Source organism: Chelonia mydas, chromosome 9 (assembly GCF_015237465.2).
Source record: "Chelonia mydas isolate rCheMyd1 chromosome 9, rCheMyd1.pri.v2, whole genome shotgun sequence".
In the NCBI taxonomy this organism is placed as follows: domain Eukaryota; kingdom Metazoa; phylum Chordata; order Testudines; family Cheloniidae; genus Chelonia; species Chelonia mydas.
This window is the reverse complement of record NC_057855.1, coordinates 18023367-18045604: the sequence shown is the minus strand read 5'-3', so window position 1 is coordinate 18045604 and position 22238 is coordinate 18023367. Positions and strand designations below refer to the sequence as shown.

Here is a 22238-nt window from a genome sequence, read left to right as displayed (position 1 = left end):
CTCACTGTATCTACATGAGGCCAACATTATACTATCCCTCACCTTCTTATATCTAAGTAAAAACTAGAGTCATCTCCACTAGCATTTTATAGCAAGATAGCTAACTCACATTAATTATCTCACAGCAAAAAACACACCTTTTGGCAGTGAAGACATAGTAGTCTAAGTGTTATTAGATCATTAGTACAACATCATTACTTGGAAGGGATAAGATAGAGTACCCAGCAGCAAATTGCTGACAAGAGAGAGCATATCAGAGATTAATATGAGATAAATTGTAAGAGTGCCTGTAAAAAAACACAAAAACATCTATTGTATCACTAACACCACTAGAGTCCTCTTTTGTCCCATAATGCAATGAAAATTATCTTCTCTGGTGGCATGCTGGGGTAACAATCACGCTAAAGCATTAGTTCTCAAAGTACAACAAAAGTGGACAGAGTATTGTCTGAAAATTAATATAAGATCTTTCCATCAGAGGATAAGATCAAACTACCTCTTCGCATTCCAAGAAGCTGAGAACAGAGAGAATTAGATACATGTTGAGAAGTGACTAGATTAAGTATGTTTTAATATACACACATTACAAAGAAATCTTGTTGTTAGTCATCTTAGTATAGGCTCTACAAGGAACACAAAATCATTCTGTCTTTGTGAAGACAGAAAATCAGCTACTAAGCAAATAACATTTTTATTCTGAAATTTCAAACTTCTTCATGCTCTAGCATTGAAAGAATGAAAAGGAAAAACAGCAAGTTTGGCTGCAATAATGATCAGACTTTAATTTTAGAACATTACATTTTTTCTGCCTTTGTTATGATTATAGTGACTCCATATCTCTTCTCCTTGTGTTCTGAATGTCAGGATTTGCCAGCCTTCCCATAAACACAATTGAACCTAGAAATTGAAAGAGTATTACATATGTTTGCTGGTAAGCATTAGTGTGGATTTCAGTACCAATTATTAAGAATAAGAACATAACTTTTTTCATCTATTCCTACTTTTCTCTGTCAATAGAAAATATGTCAGAGTTAAATGTAATGACACAAACAACATTAAATTCTATTCCCCTATCTGGCCAAACTGATCCTGCAAGCCCTTATTATTTGTATGAAGAAGAAATCCTATGCTAAACATATAAAATTTCATTTATATCTAAGCTACAATTGTATGGCTTGGAGTACTTAAGATACACTATTTTGTATCATACTTTCTTTGCATGTACAGTATGGTGTATGTATAGTTCTGTAACGGCGATTGCTTTTTTTCCTGTGTACCAGAGATTTTATCATGGTCAGTTGTGGTAGAAAGAACGAGGAGTACTTGTGGCACCTTAGAGACTATGTAGTTGGGTGGTCACCCCACTCCGGCCCTGAAGGCCGGTCCTGGGAGAGGGCTGCCCTGGGGAGCCAATACTAAAAGCAGCCCTGGAGAGGGCTGTGGCTGGAAGAAGGAGTGAAAGCACCTGAGTAGTTGACCACAAGTGTGGCCAGCTCAGTTAGGGTTCAGCTGGCCCTGATAAGAGGGCTGGGGTCCAGGAGCAGAAGGAGTCTCACTCTGGCCCTGGGAGCAAGCTACCTAGAGCAGAGCAATAGAAAAGGGCAAAGGGAGCTGGGGACCTGCAGGCCTTGGTGAAGGCCTACAAAGGTACTGGGGCTACAGAGGTACAGCCTGGGAATAGGCAGAAGCAGCTAGTCCAACCTCCTTGCCAATGATGAGCGGCCATGACAGACTGTAGTCTGCCCCAGTGAGTGGGGGCTAGATGAGGACTGGCAGTAGCCACTGAGGCAAGGTGGGAATAGCAGGTTGGAGGTTCCCCTGGGAGGGGAGACCCAGAGTGTGGGGGCACTGCCAGGGAGCAGCACCCCAAGGTAAAGGGACACTGGGGTCCAGGAGGGACATGGGGTGGGGGGGGAGGGCAGTGGCAGGCGAGACACTGGCCTGCAGAGGGTGCTCAAAAGCTGGAAAAGAGCTACCTCCCAGATGACCAGTAGGAGGTGCCGTGTCGGTGAGTCGTCCCATCACTACAGGTTAAAACCCACTTCATCAGATGCATGGAGTGGAAAACACGGTAGGTAGGTCAAACGAGAAAAGATGGGGGTTGCCATACCAACCTTAACCAGACAAATCAATTAAGGTGGACTATTATCAGCAGGATTAAAAAAAACCTTTGTAGTGATAATCAGGATGGCCCATTTCAAACAGTTGACAAGAAGGTGTGAGTAACAGTAGGGGGGAAAATTAGCATGGGGAAAGGGTTTTTAGTTTGTGTAATGACCTATACACTCCCAGTCTTTATTCAAGCCTAATCTGATGGTGTCCAGTTTGCACATTAATTCCAATTCTGCAGTTTCTCATTGGAGTCGGTTTTGTTTTATTTTTTGTTGAAGTGAATTCACTAACACAACTCACGGACAGGTCATGGGCAATAAACAAAAATTCACGGAAGCCCATGACCTGTCTGAGTTTTACTAAAAATAAGGTGGGGGGGGGGGCACTAACTGCCAGGAGCTCCAGGCTCCTGCCGCCTGCAGCAGCTCAGGGTTGGCATCTCAGAGCTCAAGGGCTCCCGCCACCTGTGACAACTCAGACCTCTGGGGCCAGCAGCTGGGAGCTGTGGGGCCCCTGCTACCCCAGGGCATGAGGCTGAAACAGAAAATGTCACGGAGGCCTCAAAGTCACAGAGGCCATGATTTTCATAACCTCTGTGACAAAAATCTTACCCTTACCCCTGGGTTAGACATTTTTACAATATATGCCCTATTGTGCCTCAAGTCTCTTCCTATTACTTGCTGTCAGCTCCAATAACTCAGACTACGAACCCTAGGGAATTTTACCCCCCCACACACACACACACCGGAATAGTTTACCATTATTAAAGACTTTTTACTTTGCCTCAGGAACTAATCCCTTTGTGTATGACCTCTTTGTGACTTCCTGCTATTGCCAAAGGCCATTTCAGTTTGACTCTAGCATTATACATAGTAAAATCCCATTTTTCTCCCCAACTGGAAATCTCTTTTTGCAGTAAAGTCACTACCCAGGACAAGTGTCAGATTCGAAATGGAAGTCTGGCTCTGGGGGAGGAAGTCTTTTCACAGAGCTGCCTCTACATCTCCTCCTCAGAGGCTACTCAAAAGGCATTGGTTCTCATCCATGGCAGACCCTGCTTCCTTGACATTTATAGAACATTAAGTTGTTATGCAGTGTGCTGTGTGCTTAAACTTTTTAAAAACCCAGATAGTAGTCCATTAGTAAGAGGTCATATCTTTCCCATTTAATTAGAGATGTTTGCCAAAAATCCCATGTAGCTTCACTGGTTCTTTTGCATGTGAATTCACTGAAGATTTACAACTTAGATAACTTATCTTGGATGACAGCATTCATATAAGGCCAGAAAAGATCCTCTCTTCACATTGCCCAGTTAGGCTGTGTCTGTATTTAGCATTTTTGTCCTCATTCTATGCAGTATTGTGATACAATGTTGTTTATCCAGACTCTTATCTCACACAGCAATTTATTCTCCTGGTCTCAATAGGGTTTTTTTATCTTCACAATCGCCATGGCTTTTCCTGTTGGCCATCCGTCTCGACTTACTCTCTCAAGTTGATCTAAGGTTGGGTCATTTATTTATTTTATTTTTATTTTTGCACATTTGAGCTTCTCTAATTTTATTTTTAAATGGAAATATCTGACTGAGTTATTTATATATTCAGATTCCTCTCCCAGCAGTCCCTGGTTTTCACTATTTATGGGAGTCCTTGAAGCTCTTTTTTACCAGTGCTATATGTACTGTATATTCAAGAGATTGAACCTAATTTGCTGATGTCTGACATGGTTCAGAGTTACAGAAGGTTAATATTCCTGTTACATGACTGGGACTGGTGTTCACTAACTGTGATGGCTACTGTTCTCCTATCACTCCACATCACTGTAATATCTGAACGCCTTTCTTTAGAGCATTAAGTGACATAATTAACCTCTGTCATGTGTAATTTATTCTCTCTCATCTTCTCTCCAGGATGAGTGTTCAGACAAGTCGTATGTGGGAAGGGCAGTATAGCAGCCTCCAGGAAAGGGGATTTTTCATCAGAAGACAGGGAATTGATCCAAATATTCCAAAATAATAATTTGGCCCATACATCCTATTTAGGTCAGGCATGAATCAGGCCTATATTGGTCTTCAAATGCCTATCATTATGACAGATTTCCTGAAACTCCTTTCCAAAGTTGCTATAACTAACTACTGATTGTAATTGTTAAAAATAACAGTAATTTTCCCTCTTTTATGGCAGCCATTACCATCTCCTATAAATGAGTTGTCACTCATCTTAGATACTCCTTTAATTAGAGATTTAGTTTTGACATTTTAATTTCGGCGCAGATTGTAAAACAGTAGAGATTTTCATTAAACACATTATTTTTTAAAAGTTATCGCTTAAAAAAAAAAAGGAATTTTCCCCTGGTATTCTCTGTGTGCTGATTTTGTGTGCTGATTGCCATCATATGGCTCTGTAATACAAAATAACCAATAACTGCTGCCATGTGGTAATGAAATCAAAAAGGTTTATTTTGAATGTTATGATTTCCCATTGCATCAATGCCACATGCTCCTTTGGTTCATGGAGTTTATGAAATGTATTTGTTCTAAGGAATTTGCATTATCTGAAGGTTAAAATCAAAACTGGTCTTCCTCAATTGACTCCTATGCATGGGGGGGATGGATACATGGTCTTAGCTTTGAATATTTCTGGAAAATAAGTGTTCTATTTGTTTATTTGGAAGGGGTTTAAAGGATCTTAGTTCAGCAGAGTCATTTATGATGACCGGTAGAAAGGAAAAAATCAAGAAAAATGATGATGTGAAAAGAGCTAAAGCTAAAATATTAATGCAAGAAGCTGACCTAAAACTTCTGCTGGGACCTACTACCTATAGAATTATGGAGTCTATTACTAGTTAAAAATAAAACATTCTTAAAACCAAACTGATTTCACATAACTTCAAAACAATAGTTTCAGACACAAAGCTTATCTAAAAGATACTTATGGATTCTGTCAAGCCCAACTTTTAAATAACTGTATTAGCCTCCATGAACAAACTTTCCTCCAAAATCATTAGAATAGCCAAATTCATTCTGTGGAAATGGCTGAATTACATTTTTTTTTTTAAATTAACACACTGAGGTCAGGGCTACAAAGCTAGGGCAATATCCTGCTCTCAAGCCACACATATATGTCTAGAAGTTTTGCAAAGTGACTGAGGGGAAAAATATGGTACTTAGGTAGTAACTAATATTTTAGTTAGCAAAGTTAGATGTTGCATTCAGTACCACTTGATTGGTGGAGGATGAAAATCATGTTTAGGACTACCATAAATTCAGCTCTTTATTGGGTTCTGTGTCCAGAACAGTATCTGTTCTCTGAGCCCCTACCCGTGGGGGGGAAAAAGGTAGAGAGGTCAGAGGACAAGCATTAAGAGACAGGAAATGAAGTGAAAGCACCACATACTCCAGTGCTTATAGCAGTGTACTTTTAAAATTGATGTGAATATGAAGCGGAATGCCAACTGCCTTTGTCCAGTCCTCCTATATTGATCCCTGCCTACATCCAACCACTATCTATACATGCTAAGTGAATATTTCTGCTGAAGTGATCAGCAGTTAAATAGTTAATGTTGATATTTATTATCCTACTGAGGTGAATGGGATACCTTTTGGCTATTCTAGGCCAAATTCTGCTCTGTTACGCTGCTGCTAATTGACATCAGCAGTATTGTCAGCTTTTGTGTGATGGAGTTTACAAACCCCTCACTAAGGTGGAGGCAGGGGAAAGGCTGGAGCCATACTGAACCAGGAAAGCGCTGCCTCTCTGGCACTGCCAAGCATTTGTTTGGGGAAATTAGCACTATAAAAAGAGCTCCAGCAACCCAGGCGGAGGGGAGGAGAGAAATCATTTCCAGGAGGAGGAGCTTTTACTGAGGAGGTCTTGCAATGAATCTTTCTCCCGCTTCTTTGAGACATCACCCAAGAGGCAGGGAGAACCATGTACAGGGCACCAAAGGGTTGCCTGCGTGCGTCAGCCCTGAGACTCAGGGTTTGGAGCAAAGGACTGTAATCAAACAGCAGCCACGCCCCAAACTGAGACATCAGGTGGGGTAAGGAGTGGCCCACAGTAAGGTGAACAAGAGGTGGGCAAAGCATAGGTCAGCCTGAGCCGTCACACTTGGCTAGAATCTGCAGGAGTGAGAGACTGGGTCCCCTTACCCACATGAGATTCACCTATGCCTTGCCCTGGGATGGGCAGGACTAGGGAGTTACTGATAAGAAAGCTGACCCCTCTGAACCCTGTCCCTGACACATCGAACTAAAAAAGAGACTAAAGCAGCAGGCCCTGACCAGTAGACGTGCTGGCTGAATGGACAACTGTACTAAATCTCACCATCTTATTGTGACATTGAGTGTTTTCCTACCTGTCAAGGGAGCAGAAGCTAGCAAGATAGCTGCCACTTCCCTACAGCCTATCTGCATGTGGAAGGAAGCTGCCCTGAATAAAATTGGCTTCCACCTCCCACTGTTTTCAGAGAGATTGAAGCTAGGCCTACTGGCACAATGGCTGCTCATCTAAGGTTCAGTGGGGCTCAACAGGACATAAGGACTGTGAGGAGCAGAGAATAGGTAAAGAAAGTTGAAATTCTGAAGAATTTTCAACCAGTGTGGGGTCTGGATTAATAGATTAAAGCCACATCAGACTGTCAGGCCTGGAGTTTGAAACACATATGTGAGAAGATAAAATGAAGACAGAGAATGGTCTGAATGTGAATATATGTGAAATTTACAGACCTTGTTAAAGAGACACAAATTCAAACCAACAGCTTTTCTAATTTCCTTATTAATAGTACTTAGTTTTCTTTTTAGTGTTTTTCTTTTTGCATTTCCCTTATCTTAGATAATGGTCAGACTATGCAGTGTTGTTGTAGCTGTGTTGGTCCTAGGATATTATAAATACAGTATAGGTGAGCTAATATCTTTTATTGGACCAACTTCTGTTGGTAAGAGGGAATCTTTCGAGCTTACACAAGAAGCTTGTCTCTCTCTCTCCAGCAGAAGTTGGTCCAATAAAAGATATTACCTCACTCACCTTGTTTCTCTAATAGTCAGACTAATCAGTTTCACTTTTATTTGTAATCAGAAGTTTCATAGTCCATTTCACTTCCTTGTTCCCCCGCACTAGTACAATGTGCGGTCCTGGTTGGGTTGCAGACACTCCCCAGGAATGTTTAAATACAAACAAGAACATTTTTTTCTTAATTTTATTTTCCATATTTTCCCAACGAAAGCCACATTTTGGGCTAGTGCTATCTGACACGTATCCCTTTGAAAAATCCCAGGAGAGGGAGTGTAAATGCAATAACTTACCTGTTGGATTATGTTTTAGGATAAATAGGAATGGGCGGTTAGCCACAAACTGGTTATGTGATATGCTCATGATCGCTGCCATCTGCGTGCCTACAAACACAAAGCAATAGACTTTCTGTTAGGGATAAATCCTCTGCCCAATACAAAGCCTAAGCAGAAGGTCTGGGTGCTGAAGGAGTGTCTTTGGGGTAAAGAAGGCATCCTCCCCCCAAGCCAAGGAAGCTGCTAAGAAGCCACCCTGTGTGGAGCGGGGGAACGGAGCTACCTGAGGCCAGTGACTGAAACAGGTTATTTTCTAATGTCCAGGGGATTGGATGAGTCACTGTGTAGGGAGCATAAGCAAAGCTAGCCTCTGCACCATACAGCCAGTCACCTCCCCACAGCATAAAGGAACCACACCCATTCTGGTACTAGAGGCCTTCTGTGGCCATGGAGATTGGCTGTATATGGTCCGTGGGCTGGATTTCTACATCACAGATTAGAAATATTAGTCATTCTTACGGACGAGATTTTGCTATAACAGATCAGACTGTTGTCCCATTATGTCAGGTGTCTAGTATATGGTGCAGTAAGGAGAAGTGATAAATGTATGTAAAATGCCTTTCACTGAGACACACACACACACCGGATGAACTGCTGTTCTTGATTACCAAATGACAAACGTATTTTAACTGGATTTTTTCTTTTGTTACAAATCATAAAGACAACTGCGCGATTACAAGAACAAATCACTCGTCTATTATACAGCTGCTTTGTAATATGACATTTTCTTTGAGGACTTAGCACAAACTATTAAGATAATAACCTGCTGGAGATATCTTGAGACTTTACCTTCTTCAGCTCAAGATGTGGCATTTCATTTTAAAACTCATCTGAATGGAATATTGTAACTATATTCTTTAACTATAGTTATTATCTTCCTAGCAGGCATCTGTCAAACTGAAAGCTTAAAATGGCTCATTTATGCAGTGATATATGTGCTCAAGAACAATGGTTTACCACTGAAAATGGGCTGGTTAAGAATTAAGATATGATACTGCAAGGCTGTCATTAAAATAAAATCAGGTTATCTTCTGTTTCATATTAACATCCTTGCTAGATACAGTAAATCATCTCCATTACAAAGGGCTTCACAAGCAGCCCACAGCCAATATGGAATTTTGCCACTCCTAAAAGCTAGAGCAGAAATTATCATAAAGACAAGATGAACTTTTTCATGCAGTGTAATACAACTACAGTGCCAACAGGCTGGGCCCAGCAGTCTAGCACTTGTTACTATGTGAGGGAGCAGAATTCAAATCCTTTGCTCCTGGGTCAGCAGCAGCTGGGAAAATTGAGAAGACCGAGAACTCAGCCTTTGCAGAACAGAGCCTTTTATCACTCATTAGCCACTTTGAGAGTGACGTTGATGAGCTCAGAAGGAACCATCTTCAACAGGCCTTAATAGGAGGGATGGTTGTCACAACACTGGGCATTTTGGTGGGGGTAGTTAATGATTTTGAGGTGCTTTGATACAAAGATGCCCTCCTCATCACTGTAATATCTGAGCATATGCCAGTCAATAACTGTCTACCAAAATACCTAATGTTACAACAGTCATCCTTCTGATACAGAAAAAAGTAAATGCAAAAACTGAGAGGGGATATTTAGGCTTTGAGAAACACTTGGGAGGAACACTATGAGGAAAGAAAATGAGAACAGGAACCAAAAAACATAATAGATGGTATACTCGGTGTGGTAGCAACCTCTGACTTCCTGCAGATAGTGTTATAAGTATCATATGCACTGTGTAATTCAATTAGTGTTGTTCAATCCAGGGACGGATTATTTATTAAGTACTTAATATAGAGAACACTTTCAAGTAGCGTGTCTGGGAGCTATGAATTCATTTAATAGCTGCTAGCAAGCGGATTGCTTCCAATATTCTTCTTCACTATGTGCTGAGTTGAGACACAATGCACCAAATTCTCCTCTCACATACGTTAACAAACAGCAAGAGTAACTGCATTATGGTCCATGAAGGTACACGATGCAGAATTTGCTATTATTACCTAACTTTGTTAGCTGTGTTTTTAGTGTGTGTGTTCAAAATCCAAATCAAACATATATTAAATTAAAACCCCCTAAAAATAAATAGTCCAAGGTGTATTTTTTTCCTAGGACCTACAGAACACTTAGAAAACAATTCCTGCAGAGGACACCAAATATGAAAATACAGGCTTTGACAGTAGCTTTAGCAGTCACTGCTCTACCCAACACTAGGGACGAGAGGGGTGCAGCAGTGATAATGGCCAGAGACATTGTGCCTATGAAGGACAGACTTAATTAAAATGCTGCCAGGGCATTTGGTGGTGTGCAGAGCAGAGCACCTTATGACACACAGAGTGGAATGTATATAACTACCCAAAAGCTGGCCTTGGAAAGTCTCTGCTGGTGTGGAAGGAGGCTGGGGAGATGGCAACATAGCCACACTCCAACCTCACATCGATGTTATGGGATCAGGGGCCCTGACAGTACTATGATTCCTTATGCCTTGCATTAAAGAAGAGCAAACATGAAATTCTGATTTCTCACTATACAAGGTGCATTGCACTAGATCCTTTTGTCCTTCCTCTACCCCCCTTGCACTCATGCATAGGCATGCATATTTTAAAAATTTGCTTACTTTGGGGGTAGGGACAAGGAAAACATACTGAAAATCAGAATAGGTACAGTGTCAAAAATCTGTTTAAAAACAACAATAGGGTGATGATTTTGCATGACCTGCATTGATACAAAGTCATGAATAAAAATAGTTGCTGAGTCTTTCATTTTGTAAAAGTTGCCTTAAAAATCATTTATTTTGGAAGAACAGGTGCCTTTGACTGTATTCATACTGAAGAAAAAATATCAACTTATAGCCAAATATGTGGGGAAAGGTTGGATTTTTTTTGTCCGATTATGGGTTGAGGAATAAAGTCCAGACACACGTAAGCCTGTTGCATGCATTTTAATAATTTAATTTGAAATGGAAGAACCATGGGTGAAAACTGCACCAAATGATTTGCATCCAACATTTACTCAAGAGCCACTCGCATCAACTTCAGAATATATTGGAGTGATAAGTGTTTATCCTCCTAAGCAAAGAAAATATTCACATCTTACTTGAGGATGCTGCCGCTTCACTGCCATCTTCATTTACCTCAATACAAACTTTTTGGATGGCTTTAGAAATGTGTATGTCAGAGGATTCTGAAGGGGAAATATATAAATTATTACATTTTATGTTGAGAGATGAAGGCTCATGCACAATGCTTAACTGTTAAAATCAGAGGACCCTTTCCATGTTCATTTCCTAGTTCCCAGCCTCAAAAAATACATGTGCGATTTCCACAGCCACCCACTCTCCCATTAATGTTTGATGAGTTAAAGGGTGAAGAAACAAAGAAGCAAAGTCTAGGCTAAAGGAGAGGTACTGTATATTGAAAATATAGCATGTACACTTGTCTGTAGATGCACACATATATTATTCATGTAATATAAGGAAAATGGTCTTGTCGGAACACTGGGATCTGAGAAATCTAGGTCTTAAACAATATTGGGTCGCGTGTGTAACTTTTTCCAGAAATTAGGAGTCCATGAACTTCAAACCTTAGATCTTCTATACATTCAAAATTACAATTCACTTGCTCCCCACATTTTAACATGAATCTAAGAATAAGCCACCCTTGTTCTCTGATGTAGAGTGGGGGAAAAGTTTGCTTGTGTGTGCGCACGGATGTGTGTACGCATGCACGTGCAGTTTTGCCTTGAGTATATACTGAAAAGTACATGGTTAAAGTACATTATTATAAAAGGTGATGACAACTGAAAACAGAGATAAAAGTTTCATAATTGTAATATCAGAATTGTTAATCACTGCACCTGTTATTCCAGAAAGGTCACAGCCGCCACTAAATATCTCTGTTACATTGAGGGAGCGCAGCGTTTCTTGTAAGTTCACTGTCTGTTCTATTTTAAACCTATAGAGCATATAGAAAAGAGACTCATTGTATAACTATCAATATTTTCCCAGTCAATAAATGATTATCAATGGAAGCAGCAAGCCTAGTGGTTAAATCAGGAGGCAGGAAGATAGAAAATCTAGGTTATATCCCCCTGCTGTGTGCTCCTGGGCAAATCATTTAACCTCTCTAATCGTTTCCTAATCGATGTAGTGAGTAAGTAGTTAAAGGCTACTTGCCCACTTATTGTAAAGTGTTCTGAGCTATACGGATGAAAAGCACCATCTAAAGGTTTCATAGTCGTACTATTACTATTTTGAACAAGGGAGACAATGTTTAAAATTATAAAGAAACCAGACATAGAGGCATTATGTGGTCGAAAACTCAAGATGTAAAGCGTCATTGAGAGCACCTGTACTTACCAGTGGATATTAAATAGCGCAAACCTTTAATTTAACTTTAATTTGTCCATGTAGTGTTACTAAATAAAGCACCTTTTTAGATCAGTGGTGGCTAAAATAACCAAATGAGGGCACACTTCCAAGCCAATGTTCACGCTCTGCTCTGCCATCCAGGAAACCTGGGTTTTCATTTTGCCAGGCTCGTTTACAAAGAGAGAGTGAAGTGGGTATAAAATGCCACCACTCATGTAAGTGAATGAAGAGTTTTGATCCGGTAGCATTTCACACCTACTTGGAACAGGTGTATAGGTCTACACAAGGTACAAGGTAGTGGAAAATCAGGTCCAATCTGATCCTCTGTTCACTGACACGAATGACAAAATTCGCATTGACTTAAGTGGGAGCAGAATCAGGGCCTGTCGTCAGTAGGCTTTCTTGACTATTTTTGTATTTAATCCCTAATGCTTCCATAACGGAAGATTAGAGGGGATAATGAAAAATAAGAATATTGAGAAGTACATTACACACCTAGGGAGGCTTATTTCTACGTCTTCCTCTTGTGTTTCAGCAAACCAGTCTTTTATCAGCTGAGCTGTAATTAGGTTTTCTACTTCTTCTATAGTTACATCTTCTGAAGGAAGTGTTAAAACTAAGCTGAACTCCTTCCCTTTGTAAGGTAATTCCAACACCTGGTAGCTCACATTATTGTCAGAAAAATAACCTAGAATAAATACAAAACCATGGGCTTCAGTAAGAAAACTGCAACTACTAAGACAATATATATGATTTTATGGTCACCACACAGACATGCATATTTTACATTACCAAACTTTGTTCTCAGCTGAAGATGCATCATTGGTATCTTAGTTACAGAACCATCTCTCTTAGTAAAATCCATCTCCTGAGTAGCTTCTGGTCTGAACTTCTGTGTCCAGTCTCCTTTGAAGTAAATAGCGTTCACCAGAATAAGCCTAGTAAGGGGACCAAATTCTTCACTTGAAACAATATTTTTTATTTTGCCTATGGGGGGGAAAAAAGGACATGAGCAAAATTTTCAGACGCTATAAACGCCAGTTAGTCTATCTTAAACGCAATTAAAATGAGCATGCATGTAATATACAGGCTGTGATTTTAAAGATTCCCTGTTATGATAACACTCTGAAAAAAAGGCTATTGCACTCTGACATTAGAGAATAGTTTGTCATTATACTTTTGTCCCAGTGAAGTGAATGGGATTTTGCCATTGACATAAATGGGAACCAGAGCATGTTCATTATGTTAGGATGGTTTTGTGTATAATACGGAATATAATACTTTCCTGCAGAGTTCCAGATTATTTTGATATTATCACAGAGCTCTGCTCCAGAATGCAGGATTTATTTTTCAATGAACTTTCATCTTTCCCTTATAAAGAAAACCTTCATGTTATGAATCGAGTGTAAGCGATGTAAGGATGTCTATCTGAGTCTGCAGACAACATTATCTAAGGAGGTGTTAACAATGACATGTGGGTAATTTAATTGCTTGTTATTTTAGCAGAAATATCAAGTTAATGGGCTTCTCCATTGTTGTTGAATGTAGCAGCAGATATTAGGATGGGTACAGTGAGGCAGATAGTTGGTGTCAATAGTTGCTTTGGTAAGGAATGAGCCGTTCAAATGCCTTTTGCCTCCAGATTTAAAGTCAGCTCTCCACCTGTCCGAAAGGGAAAGGGGAAGAACTATCTCCTCTCCCTGGTACCAACCCGCTAAATGACTCCAGAATATCAGCAGCCTCCCCACCACTTATCACTCCTGGATACCAAAATCCCCTTTTGTCCCATACCCAGCTTCCAAAACCTCCAGCTTTCCCCTGGCAACTTCTTTGGTTCAGTTATTCGATGTCAATACAAAAATGTGCAGCACATCAGAGTTAAAATATAGGAGCAGCATAAAATAAATGGAACATTATCAAACTGAATAACACACAAAATACTATATTAATTGGTGAAGAAAGGTCAGAGAGGGCTTATAGGCAGAGTTACATAATTCTGTGGACCCTGTTGTAAAATTAAGCCTGAACGTTTCACATTGGACATGGGGCTTTGGTGGCTAGCTTCTATATTTACTTGGAGTATCAGAGTTTATTTAGCAACTGTATAGTGTTCTGAAAATTAATAGATTTTACTTACATGTATTAATGATTTACAGTAAATGTGAGAAATGGAGCACTTGTTATTAACAAATTAAATAATCATCTACTTGGCAAGGAGTGATGATTTCCAGCGTCCCAAAACCTATAGCTGTGTAAAAATGCCATACTAAATAATTTTACGAAAAAATGCTTCACATGACTGTGAATCAAAAGAAGATCATTAGAGTTAGCAAACAGCCTGGTATTTTTCTCTTTTTAAGGGCTAGTTGCTGGTCTTAATAACAGGCTATATTGGAAAGAAGGTACTAACTTCCAGATTCCTTCTTGCAAAGTCTCATATCTGTCACAGATCAATGATACAACCACCAACCCGTTCTATATATTTTCGGGCATTAAAGGGGAAGAACTTAACTAGCAAACAGTGATTTTATGAAAGCTGTAGAGAGAGTTTACCATCTGTTTTGTTTTCTACCCAGGTTCTTATGGCCTCTGTGCAAGCTTGTGTGTCTTGGAAATTCACCAGTTTTATAGCAGTCTGAAAAAATTTCTTGTTGCTATGGAGATACTGTTCTTTTACAATGAATCCTTCTTGAAGGTAGAGGGCATTGGCAAGATTAAATGTAAATTCTTTCTTTTCTGAGGTGACAGAGAAAAGTGTCTGGAGCAGAGAGAATTCTTCACCTAAGGAAAATAAATGTTAATAGTAGCATCTTCACTTGAAGAACATAAAGCAGCTGTGTAATAGCATCATTCTCCATGTACAAAATGCATTCCATAATCTCCTGAAGGTTCAGGTGCCGTACAACTAAGGCTGCTTTTGAAAATGGGCTGCAAATTCTGATTGTTTCCTTTATGCTGCATGTACATTTGGAAAAAAACAGAAGATTCAGAGACTCTCCCCACCACCACCACCACCCCGTCCCCAGAATACAGGCCCTTTCTACCCAAGCTACCTTGTAAAGGTGTAACTGGTAAGGTGATTAGATATTCCTCAAAACTGTCAGTGGTTTTAAAACCAGTCTTCTTCCAACCATCCCTGTCAGTGTCGTAAAAAAATGTTTGTGTGGCACAAGCGACCTGCAGATGCAGGGAAGTAAACTACAACAAAAGGGTTCAAGACTGGAAAACCCTAAGGGGGCAAATGCTACCCCCACAAAGTTCAATTCTAAAAGTGACAAGGATTGCTTGTTGAGGGAGTGGGGGTAGAGAGAGAGAAGTAGGAACTCCTCTTGTTCTCTCCCACACTCAAAACTCTCCTATGCATACCTCCTTCACCCCCCACTGAAACCATTCTCTCTCCTGGTCCTCTTGAGTGAAAGGTATAAACATATTCTATATAAGGAACAACATGCATTAACCTACACATACAAGATTAATTCACATCACCAGCTTTAGTGCAGAGACAGATTATGCCTCTCCTTACTCTCACTGGGTGTACCTTACTCCACAAGCAGGGCCAGTGAAATCAGTGGGATTATACCTAGAGTAAGGTACTACTCAGCGTGAGTAAGGGTGGCAAAGTCTGGCTCTTTTAACCTATTGTCCTCCTTCAGAGGATAATATTGAATAAGCAAAGCATGAACTAAATATATTTTAAGACAGGGTGAATGAATCTCACTGGTGCACTAATTAAATAGATACTATGAGTTGAGTATTCCAAGTGTCTGACTCTGTACGCTTTTCAGCATTGGTAACATGTCTGATAGAGAAGATTTTTGAAGTCACTTGCACATGCTCAGGCTAACCTTATCTTTGAAAGACACCCTGGGGGGCGGATAACGGGGCAGCCCTACCGAGTGTAGTTACACTTTAAAATCCACAATGTATTGATTACATATTTGATTTTTTATAGTTCCCAGGCCAAATAAATTCCTGAAGTAACTCCACCGAAGTCACTTATTACAACAGGGCTGAATTTTGGCCTCCAGGATTCATTTAACTCTATAATTTAATGCACTGCAAGCTGCATTTTTTTACAGGTATCTTCCCTCTTATGTCCCAGGTTTATTTCATTCTATTCCTCTCCTGTTGTGTCACATCTTTTAACAACACGGAGATATGAAATCCATTCAGTGTTGTAACCACCCACTCTAACTAGTTTCTGTTAGTGCCATATTGCATTGCATAGGCATTTTGGAAACATCCCTTTCTGCCAGTGACTGGCAGCATGACACATGGCAGAGGTCAAAGACTTGATTTTCTAAGTAACTTGTCTGTTTAAATATTTTCTAAAAAAATTAAAATGGTTAATAATCATCTTCTTGAATGAATGGATTTATGTCATGCACTGAAGATCTACAAATGTAGCTATAAATGCCCAGCTGTCCCTTGATAAGTCATTATTCTTGGGAGTCTATGGAAAAAGACCATTGTACCAAACAAAGTGCTGCAATGTTAAAAATGTACTTTGCACGTTGGATTTGATCTGCAGATCAATGATCTCTATTAGGACAGATTGCATTAAAACTATTCAAAGCAATTAAAATGGACTTACTACATTTCCTGGAACCTGTAATTGAACATGGGCTTCAATTATTTCTATTTCTAGCTGTTAAGAATGCAGTGTTTTTTGTACCAAATGTACACATTTTAAAATCATTTAGCCAACAAATTTTTGTAAGTCTTTTTCACTGTAGAATTACCTACTGTAGGGTTATTTTTGAAATTTGTAATGACTTTCCTATTACTTTTCATTAAGATGATATTAAATATAAATAAGGAAGTAGAGGCCAGGGGTGAGTGGCTGGAGTTGACTTCTTATACCCCTTAGGCCAGATTCTGATACTCTTAACTCATGTTTGGGAGCACTGCACTCCGTAAGTAGTCTCAAGACTTCAATGGGACGATTTATGGATAAGGTGCTATGCAAATTGTATATATAAAATGTATTAGGCCCTACCAAATTCACGGTCCATTTTGGTCAATTTCACAGTCATAGGATTTTTAAAAATCACAAATTTCATGATTTCAGATATTTAAATCTGAAATTTCACGGTGTTGTAACTGTAGGGGTCCTGACCCAAAAGGCAGTTGTGGTGGGAGGGGGGGTTGCAAGGTTATTGTAGGGGGGTACACTCTTACTTCTGTGCTACAAATGGCAGCGGTGCTGCCTTCAGAGCTAGGCAGCCAGAGAGTGGTGGCTGCTGGCCGGGAGCCCACCTCTGAAGGCAGCGGCGCTGCCAGCAGAAGCACAGAAGTAAGGATGGCATGGTATGGTATCCATGTCAGTGACTGAGCTGGCTGCTATGGAAGAACCTGTTCTGAGAACAAGAAATGAACAAGAAAGCAACAGAGGATCAGAGATGGTAGCTACTGGCCAATGTCCTCTACCCTGTTCTGCATCTTAGATATGTCCATTTCTGTTTTACTAGTTAGCTTCATTAGTTTGAGATTGATACTTTATTTGCATTTTAAGATAAGAGAATGAGATCTAGCAAAAGGAGCTAGTGCCATGTGACAGTGAATAATCATTCAAAACCCTGACAGTCATGTCATGTGACATGAGCTAGGTACTAAATACCACTCACCAGTGTGTTTCACCATTATTACACAGCATGAATGACAGTAGATCAAGCGATACTCACCATCTTTATTTCCTTGCAGTTTCAAAGCTTGTCTTATCTCATTAAGTGCTTTTCCCTTTGCCCCCAACTGCACCGTTCCAAGAAGTAAAGCAACACCAAGTGGTGAGTGTATGATGTTCTCCTCTTTAGGAGAACAGTGAAGAACTTGGTAGAGCTCCACCGCAAGTTGGGTAGTGCTATCAGCCATAGGATTAGAGATGGGGCTGCACGTTAAGGACATTCCAGCTGTAATCAAGAGAAGGCTCTGAAATAAAGCACTTCTCATCGTAGCACAGTTTATTGCAGCTTTTTCCCCTCTGAATGATTGGAACTGAAATCACATTATAAAAACCAGAACAGTGATTTAACTTCACACTACCACACTTGTCTAAGAAGTTACGATAAACAGCATCTAGCTCCTTCCCGTAGTTCTATTGGTCAATTTCTTTATCTCACCCATAAATTATACACCCAGTATAAAAGAAACTTTTTAACACAAGGAAATGTTACCTTTGATCTCTAATAGAATCTTATGTAAATCATCCCGTAAAGCAAGCTTCTATACCTGAAAAGAGGTTTAATCTTGATAAACAAAAACCTATATAAGAGTAGGTTAACGTGAATATTTAAAGATTGTTTGCAAGTATCATTCTGTGTACCTTTGGCATAATGTATGTAGTGTTCCCGTATTAAGTTCACTGTTTACCACAGTTAGAAGTTATCCTTTAACAAGTCATAGGAAGGGAAAAGGAATGTCCTTTATCTGTGCAATCAGTTAAGTAACTGATCCATTTAATTGATGCTAGTAACGAATATTTACACACAGCTGTATTACCACACTTATATGTAGTAGAAAACACCATGCTGTGCTTGATTTTATTTGGAGTGGTATATACTATTCTAAATGATCTGTAGCCGTAAAATATTAATCTGAATCTATACTTCTAGCACCTTGAATTTTAGGGTGTTTGGATCTGGGATTTTGAATCAGTGTATTCATATGACAGGGGGCCATTTGTACAATTCAGATCAGGGATGAGCTTTCAGACCCCAAAGTGTGTTTGAATCCAGGATTTTGGTATGGGTTGCTCTTGAATTCCAGGACAAATATTGCTTTAGAAATGTAGCCTCATAATACAAATGTACATTTGAATAGATCTGGTTTTATAAAGCACTCTAAGTCTATCACAAAAGCATTTTACTAAATAATTAATTACATTCTGGCACAGTAATACAGCAGATATTACAAAACTCAAAATTAACTCACATGAAGCCTGAAATTCAATGGAATCCCTCCTGCTCAGGAGTTACCTTGGAATTGTTAAATTCCAGATGAGCAAGCATCAAGGGCAGACAGAGAGAGGATACCTCTAACAACATCAGCATTGAGTATAAGCCTCAATCATGTGAGGAAACTAGAGACTGGAATTTCAAAGGAGTCTAAGGGATCTCCCTTAGGCTGCTTTGAGTAATCGCAGCCTAAACCCCTAACTGTCCATTTCAACTGTGCTACACTAAATTCATAATCCAAAATCCACTGAAAATCACTGGGTGTTTTCCATTGACTATAATGGCTTTAAGCCCTAACATGTTAAGTTGCAGAACTATATTTTGAATTCAGTTAATTACCCACTCCCTTCCTGTTGAAGTCACCGAAAGCACTTCTTGATTTCAATGGGAATAAGAATCAGGTCTATACTTACTGCTCTGTCCTAGCTTAAGAAAGCTATAGCTTAAAGGAATTTGGATTAGGCAATAATAAAAATACACACCTACATCATTTAAAATATTTAGTTTTATACTAATAGCAACCGGCGTTTCCTGTTCCCCAAAGCAATTTAAAGAATTCATGCATATGCTTACCCGGAAAAACAGTTTCACCTCTCTCTCCACACTTCACAGCAACACTACACTTAAAAACTGGTTTGCCTTGAAACGAAAAATAAAGAGCAACAAGGACAAGGACACTACTATGTTTATCATGAAAAGCAGCATGACTAATGTACCAAAACCCATAACAGGTGGCCACAAAGTTTATTATGAAAATTTGTCTTTCTAAAATGTGTCAGTATTAATTGGGATGTCTTGCCTTGTGTAAGAAATTAATGGGGAGAACTGTGTTTCAGTTTAATGGGATGACAGCATAACTCAGAAACATGACCTCAGTTCTAATGTGCCCTTCTGATCCTTTTAGTTTACCTTGAGAGAGTCTGCATTTGAAGCAGAACTATGGACTATGCTCCTGAATTGACCCACAGAAATAATGGTTATTTTTTCCACATGGTTTCACCTGCAAATTGCAAATACATCAGCCATTGTGGATGTATATATTTTAAGCATAGCTGAGAGGGGAAAAGGGACAAAGGGTTACATGTGTTTAGCCCCAGCCTGTAGTAGAGTAGTGCAGAGCATTGGGAGGCTCTTGCCTCCACAAGGCACAGTGCTGCCTGGAGTTCCCCATTGTGCTGGGGCAATGATTGGGGAAAGGCTCCTTATTCCATCCGCACACATACAGCTACATAAGGGCTGGCACAATTTTAGCGTAAACAGTTTAGTGCAACAAGCAGTGATAAAATGCTGCAACATTATATAATAGATATAAGGAATACAAGACAGTGTAGTGTAGAGGTTTTAAGGTGTGTCTACACTGCAATTAAAAGCCTGAGGCTGGCCCATGCCCGCTGACTTAGGCTCCTGGGTTTCAGGCTAAGAGGCTGTTTAACTGCACTGTAGATGTTCAGGCTCGGGCTTTTGCAAGTGTGGAGGGCCCAGACGTAGGGCTGCAGCCCGAGCCCAAATGTCTACACCACAATTAAACAGCGCCTTAGCCCAAGTCTGCTGGTGTGGGCTAGCCATGGGTGTCTAATTGCAGTGTAAATGTACCCTTAGTCAGTCTGAGTATGGGATGGGCCCATCACGAGTTATGCAAGTCATCCCAAATGCATGCCAATCAAAAAATTGATAAAATACTGCCCCAATCAGACATTTGACATAGCCTGTATGTATTACAGAAATAGTATTTTAAGAAGTTTGAGAAACCATTAGTGCCCATATTTATTATTTCTATGAAGTCAGGCTTCCTTAGTACAGAACTACAACTGCACAAGCTTTAGAAGAAGAAGAATTTTATACATAACATATTTCCCAGCTTGCACCTCAGAGCCGTATGATTTTGAGACAAGAGTGGAAGGGGGTTGCCTTCCATTTCTAGAAGGCAAGAAGGAGCATTTCAATGGCAGATTGCTTTTTTTTTTTTTTAAAGACTTCTGCTTGAAGCTAGTCAGATTTGAAATTTAAGTGGAACTGAGATCAGAATAAAGTTAATTCATGTTACTCAGCACCACACAGTTGACAGGGACAGTATCCTCTGCTCTACCAATGCTCTCGGCCTTGTTCACTTTTCCTTCAGCTTTTCATGAAAATTACCCCTATGTCTTCATCCACATGTACCCCTATGCATGGTACAGCTCAAGTTCACCTGCAGTGCCCTTGCCCTGCCGCGTCCAAATTCCTCTTGAAGACTCCTGCCATGGTGCTGACAGTAAATTAAGATGACCTGTATGTGAGGAGCATGTTGTGCCTGTTGCCTATATTCCCCCTCCATGATCCACTAAGGGCACTCACTCAAGGGTCCTCAGAGGCCCATGTCCCTCTCCCTCCTGATTGGGGTTTTCCCAGGCTGCACAATTCCCTGCCTAAACAGTGCTATCCTCAGCAAGCCAGACTGCCTAAACAAGCTAGGTCAGCACTTTGCTTTCTTGCCAGAGTCTATGAACAGTATAATTGCCAGAGTTACCAGCTCTTTCTAAGCAAGCACATTTATTCTTAAGGTGTGAACATGATACAGAAAACAATAAAAGAACCTACACACATACAAAAAGTTTACCAGAGATTACCCCCCAACTCCAATCTAGTTCTCTGATAGGTATCAGTTCTTCAAAACCCACAAGGGGGTTTCCCCCATGGTTACAAGTTCATAACTGTCTCAGATTCAAAGCTACAATGAATAGCTCAGTCTTTCCTTTAAACAACTTGGGTCTTTGATCTTGATCTCTTGTAACAAGTAATCAGCAGACAATGGCCCACCCCTGAAGGCACAGCTTCAAAGGGCTGAGTTTTGGCATCATCGGAGGTGGGGAATTTGCATTCACCACCCCCTACATATTCCCCAGGGAAACCACTTAACACACTTTGTTCCAAAAGTGCATTCTTGTGTGGCACATTGTTCAATATAGTCTTTTGAACACCCAGGTCTCACATCGCATCCCCTCTCTCCCGAGGTGTTACATACAATCCCGGCCCACAATAAAACATAAACCATTCGTACATTCATTAATACAATGGACCCCAAAGATACTTAAAGTTAATTCCATAAGGTCTCCCAAGGATATTGCAGGAAAATGCCATATCTGTCACACGTGTTTCCTTTCCCCTAACCTCTGTGCACTTGTCTATCCTTACACTGTAAACTCCTCAGAGCAGAAATCATGTTTCAGTGTTTGGAAAGCACCAAGCACATTGTGAGCACTACCATAAAAACACAGTAAGTCATAATAATAACATGGAATATGTGAAATGGCTGCGGGTAATCTTGTCATATTTTATAAAGCAGCATACACATTTATGATACTGTATAAATAACATTTAGGCAATGTTAAAGTACATTTAAATTGATCTTAGGCACTACTTGTTACAGTAAGTAAATAATTTTCAGACAAAAAAGTGGGATTTTTTAATACACTGC

General features: G+C 39.9%; 1 protein-coding gene across 2 annotated transcripts; it reads right to left on the bottom strand.

Moving 5' to 3' along the window:
• Positions 1-756: 756 nt before the first annotated feature.
• On the bottom strand, positions 757-22207 carry SERPINI2 (serpin family I member 2). 2 transcript variants are annotated; one of them, XM_007055509.3, is made up of 9 exons: positions 19358-22207; positions 17516-17825; positions 14385-14612; positions 12624-12818; positions 12327-12519; positions 11318-11415; positions 10559-10645; positions 7415-7504; positions 757-897 (listed from the first exon to the last, which is right to left on the bottom strand). In XM_007055509.3, exons 2-9 carry the CDS (start codon positions 17778-17780, stop codon positions 821-823), a joined length of 1233 nt encoding a protein of 410 aa, XP_007055571.1. In that variant the 5' UTR covers positions 17781-17825; positions 19358-22207; the 3' UTR covers positions 757-820. The 2 variants fall into 2 exon arrangements, with proteins under 2 accessions (XP_007055571.1, XP_043378756.1); XM_043522821.1 differs by lacking the exons at positions 17516-17825; positions 19358-22207 and adding an exon at positions 15198-15489.
• Positions 22208-22238: the final 31 nt, after the last annotated feature.

Excerpts from the sequence above, each read along its gene's own strand:
- SERPINI2 (XM_007055509.3), bottom strand. The coding sequence starts at position 17,780 with ATGAGAAGTGCTTTATTTCAGAGCCTTCTCTTGATTACAGCTGGAATG. Across the intron at positions 14,613-17,515 it reads ACTGCAAGGAAATAAAGATG|GTGAAGAATTCTCTCTGCTC; the intron begins GTGAGTATCGCT and ends TATTTTCCTTAG. Across the intron at positions 12,819-14,384 it reads GGTAGAAAACAAAACAGATG|GCAAAATAAAAAATATTGTT; the intron begins GTAAACTCTCTC and ends TCCCCCCCATAG.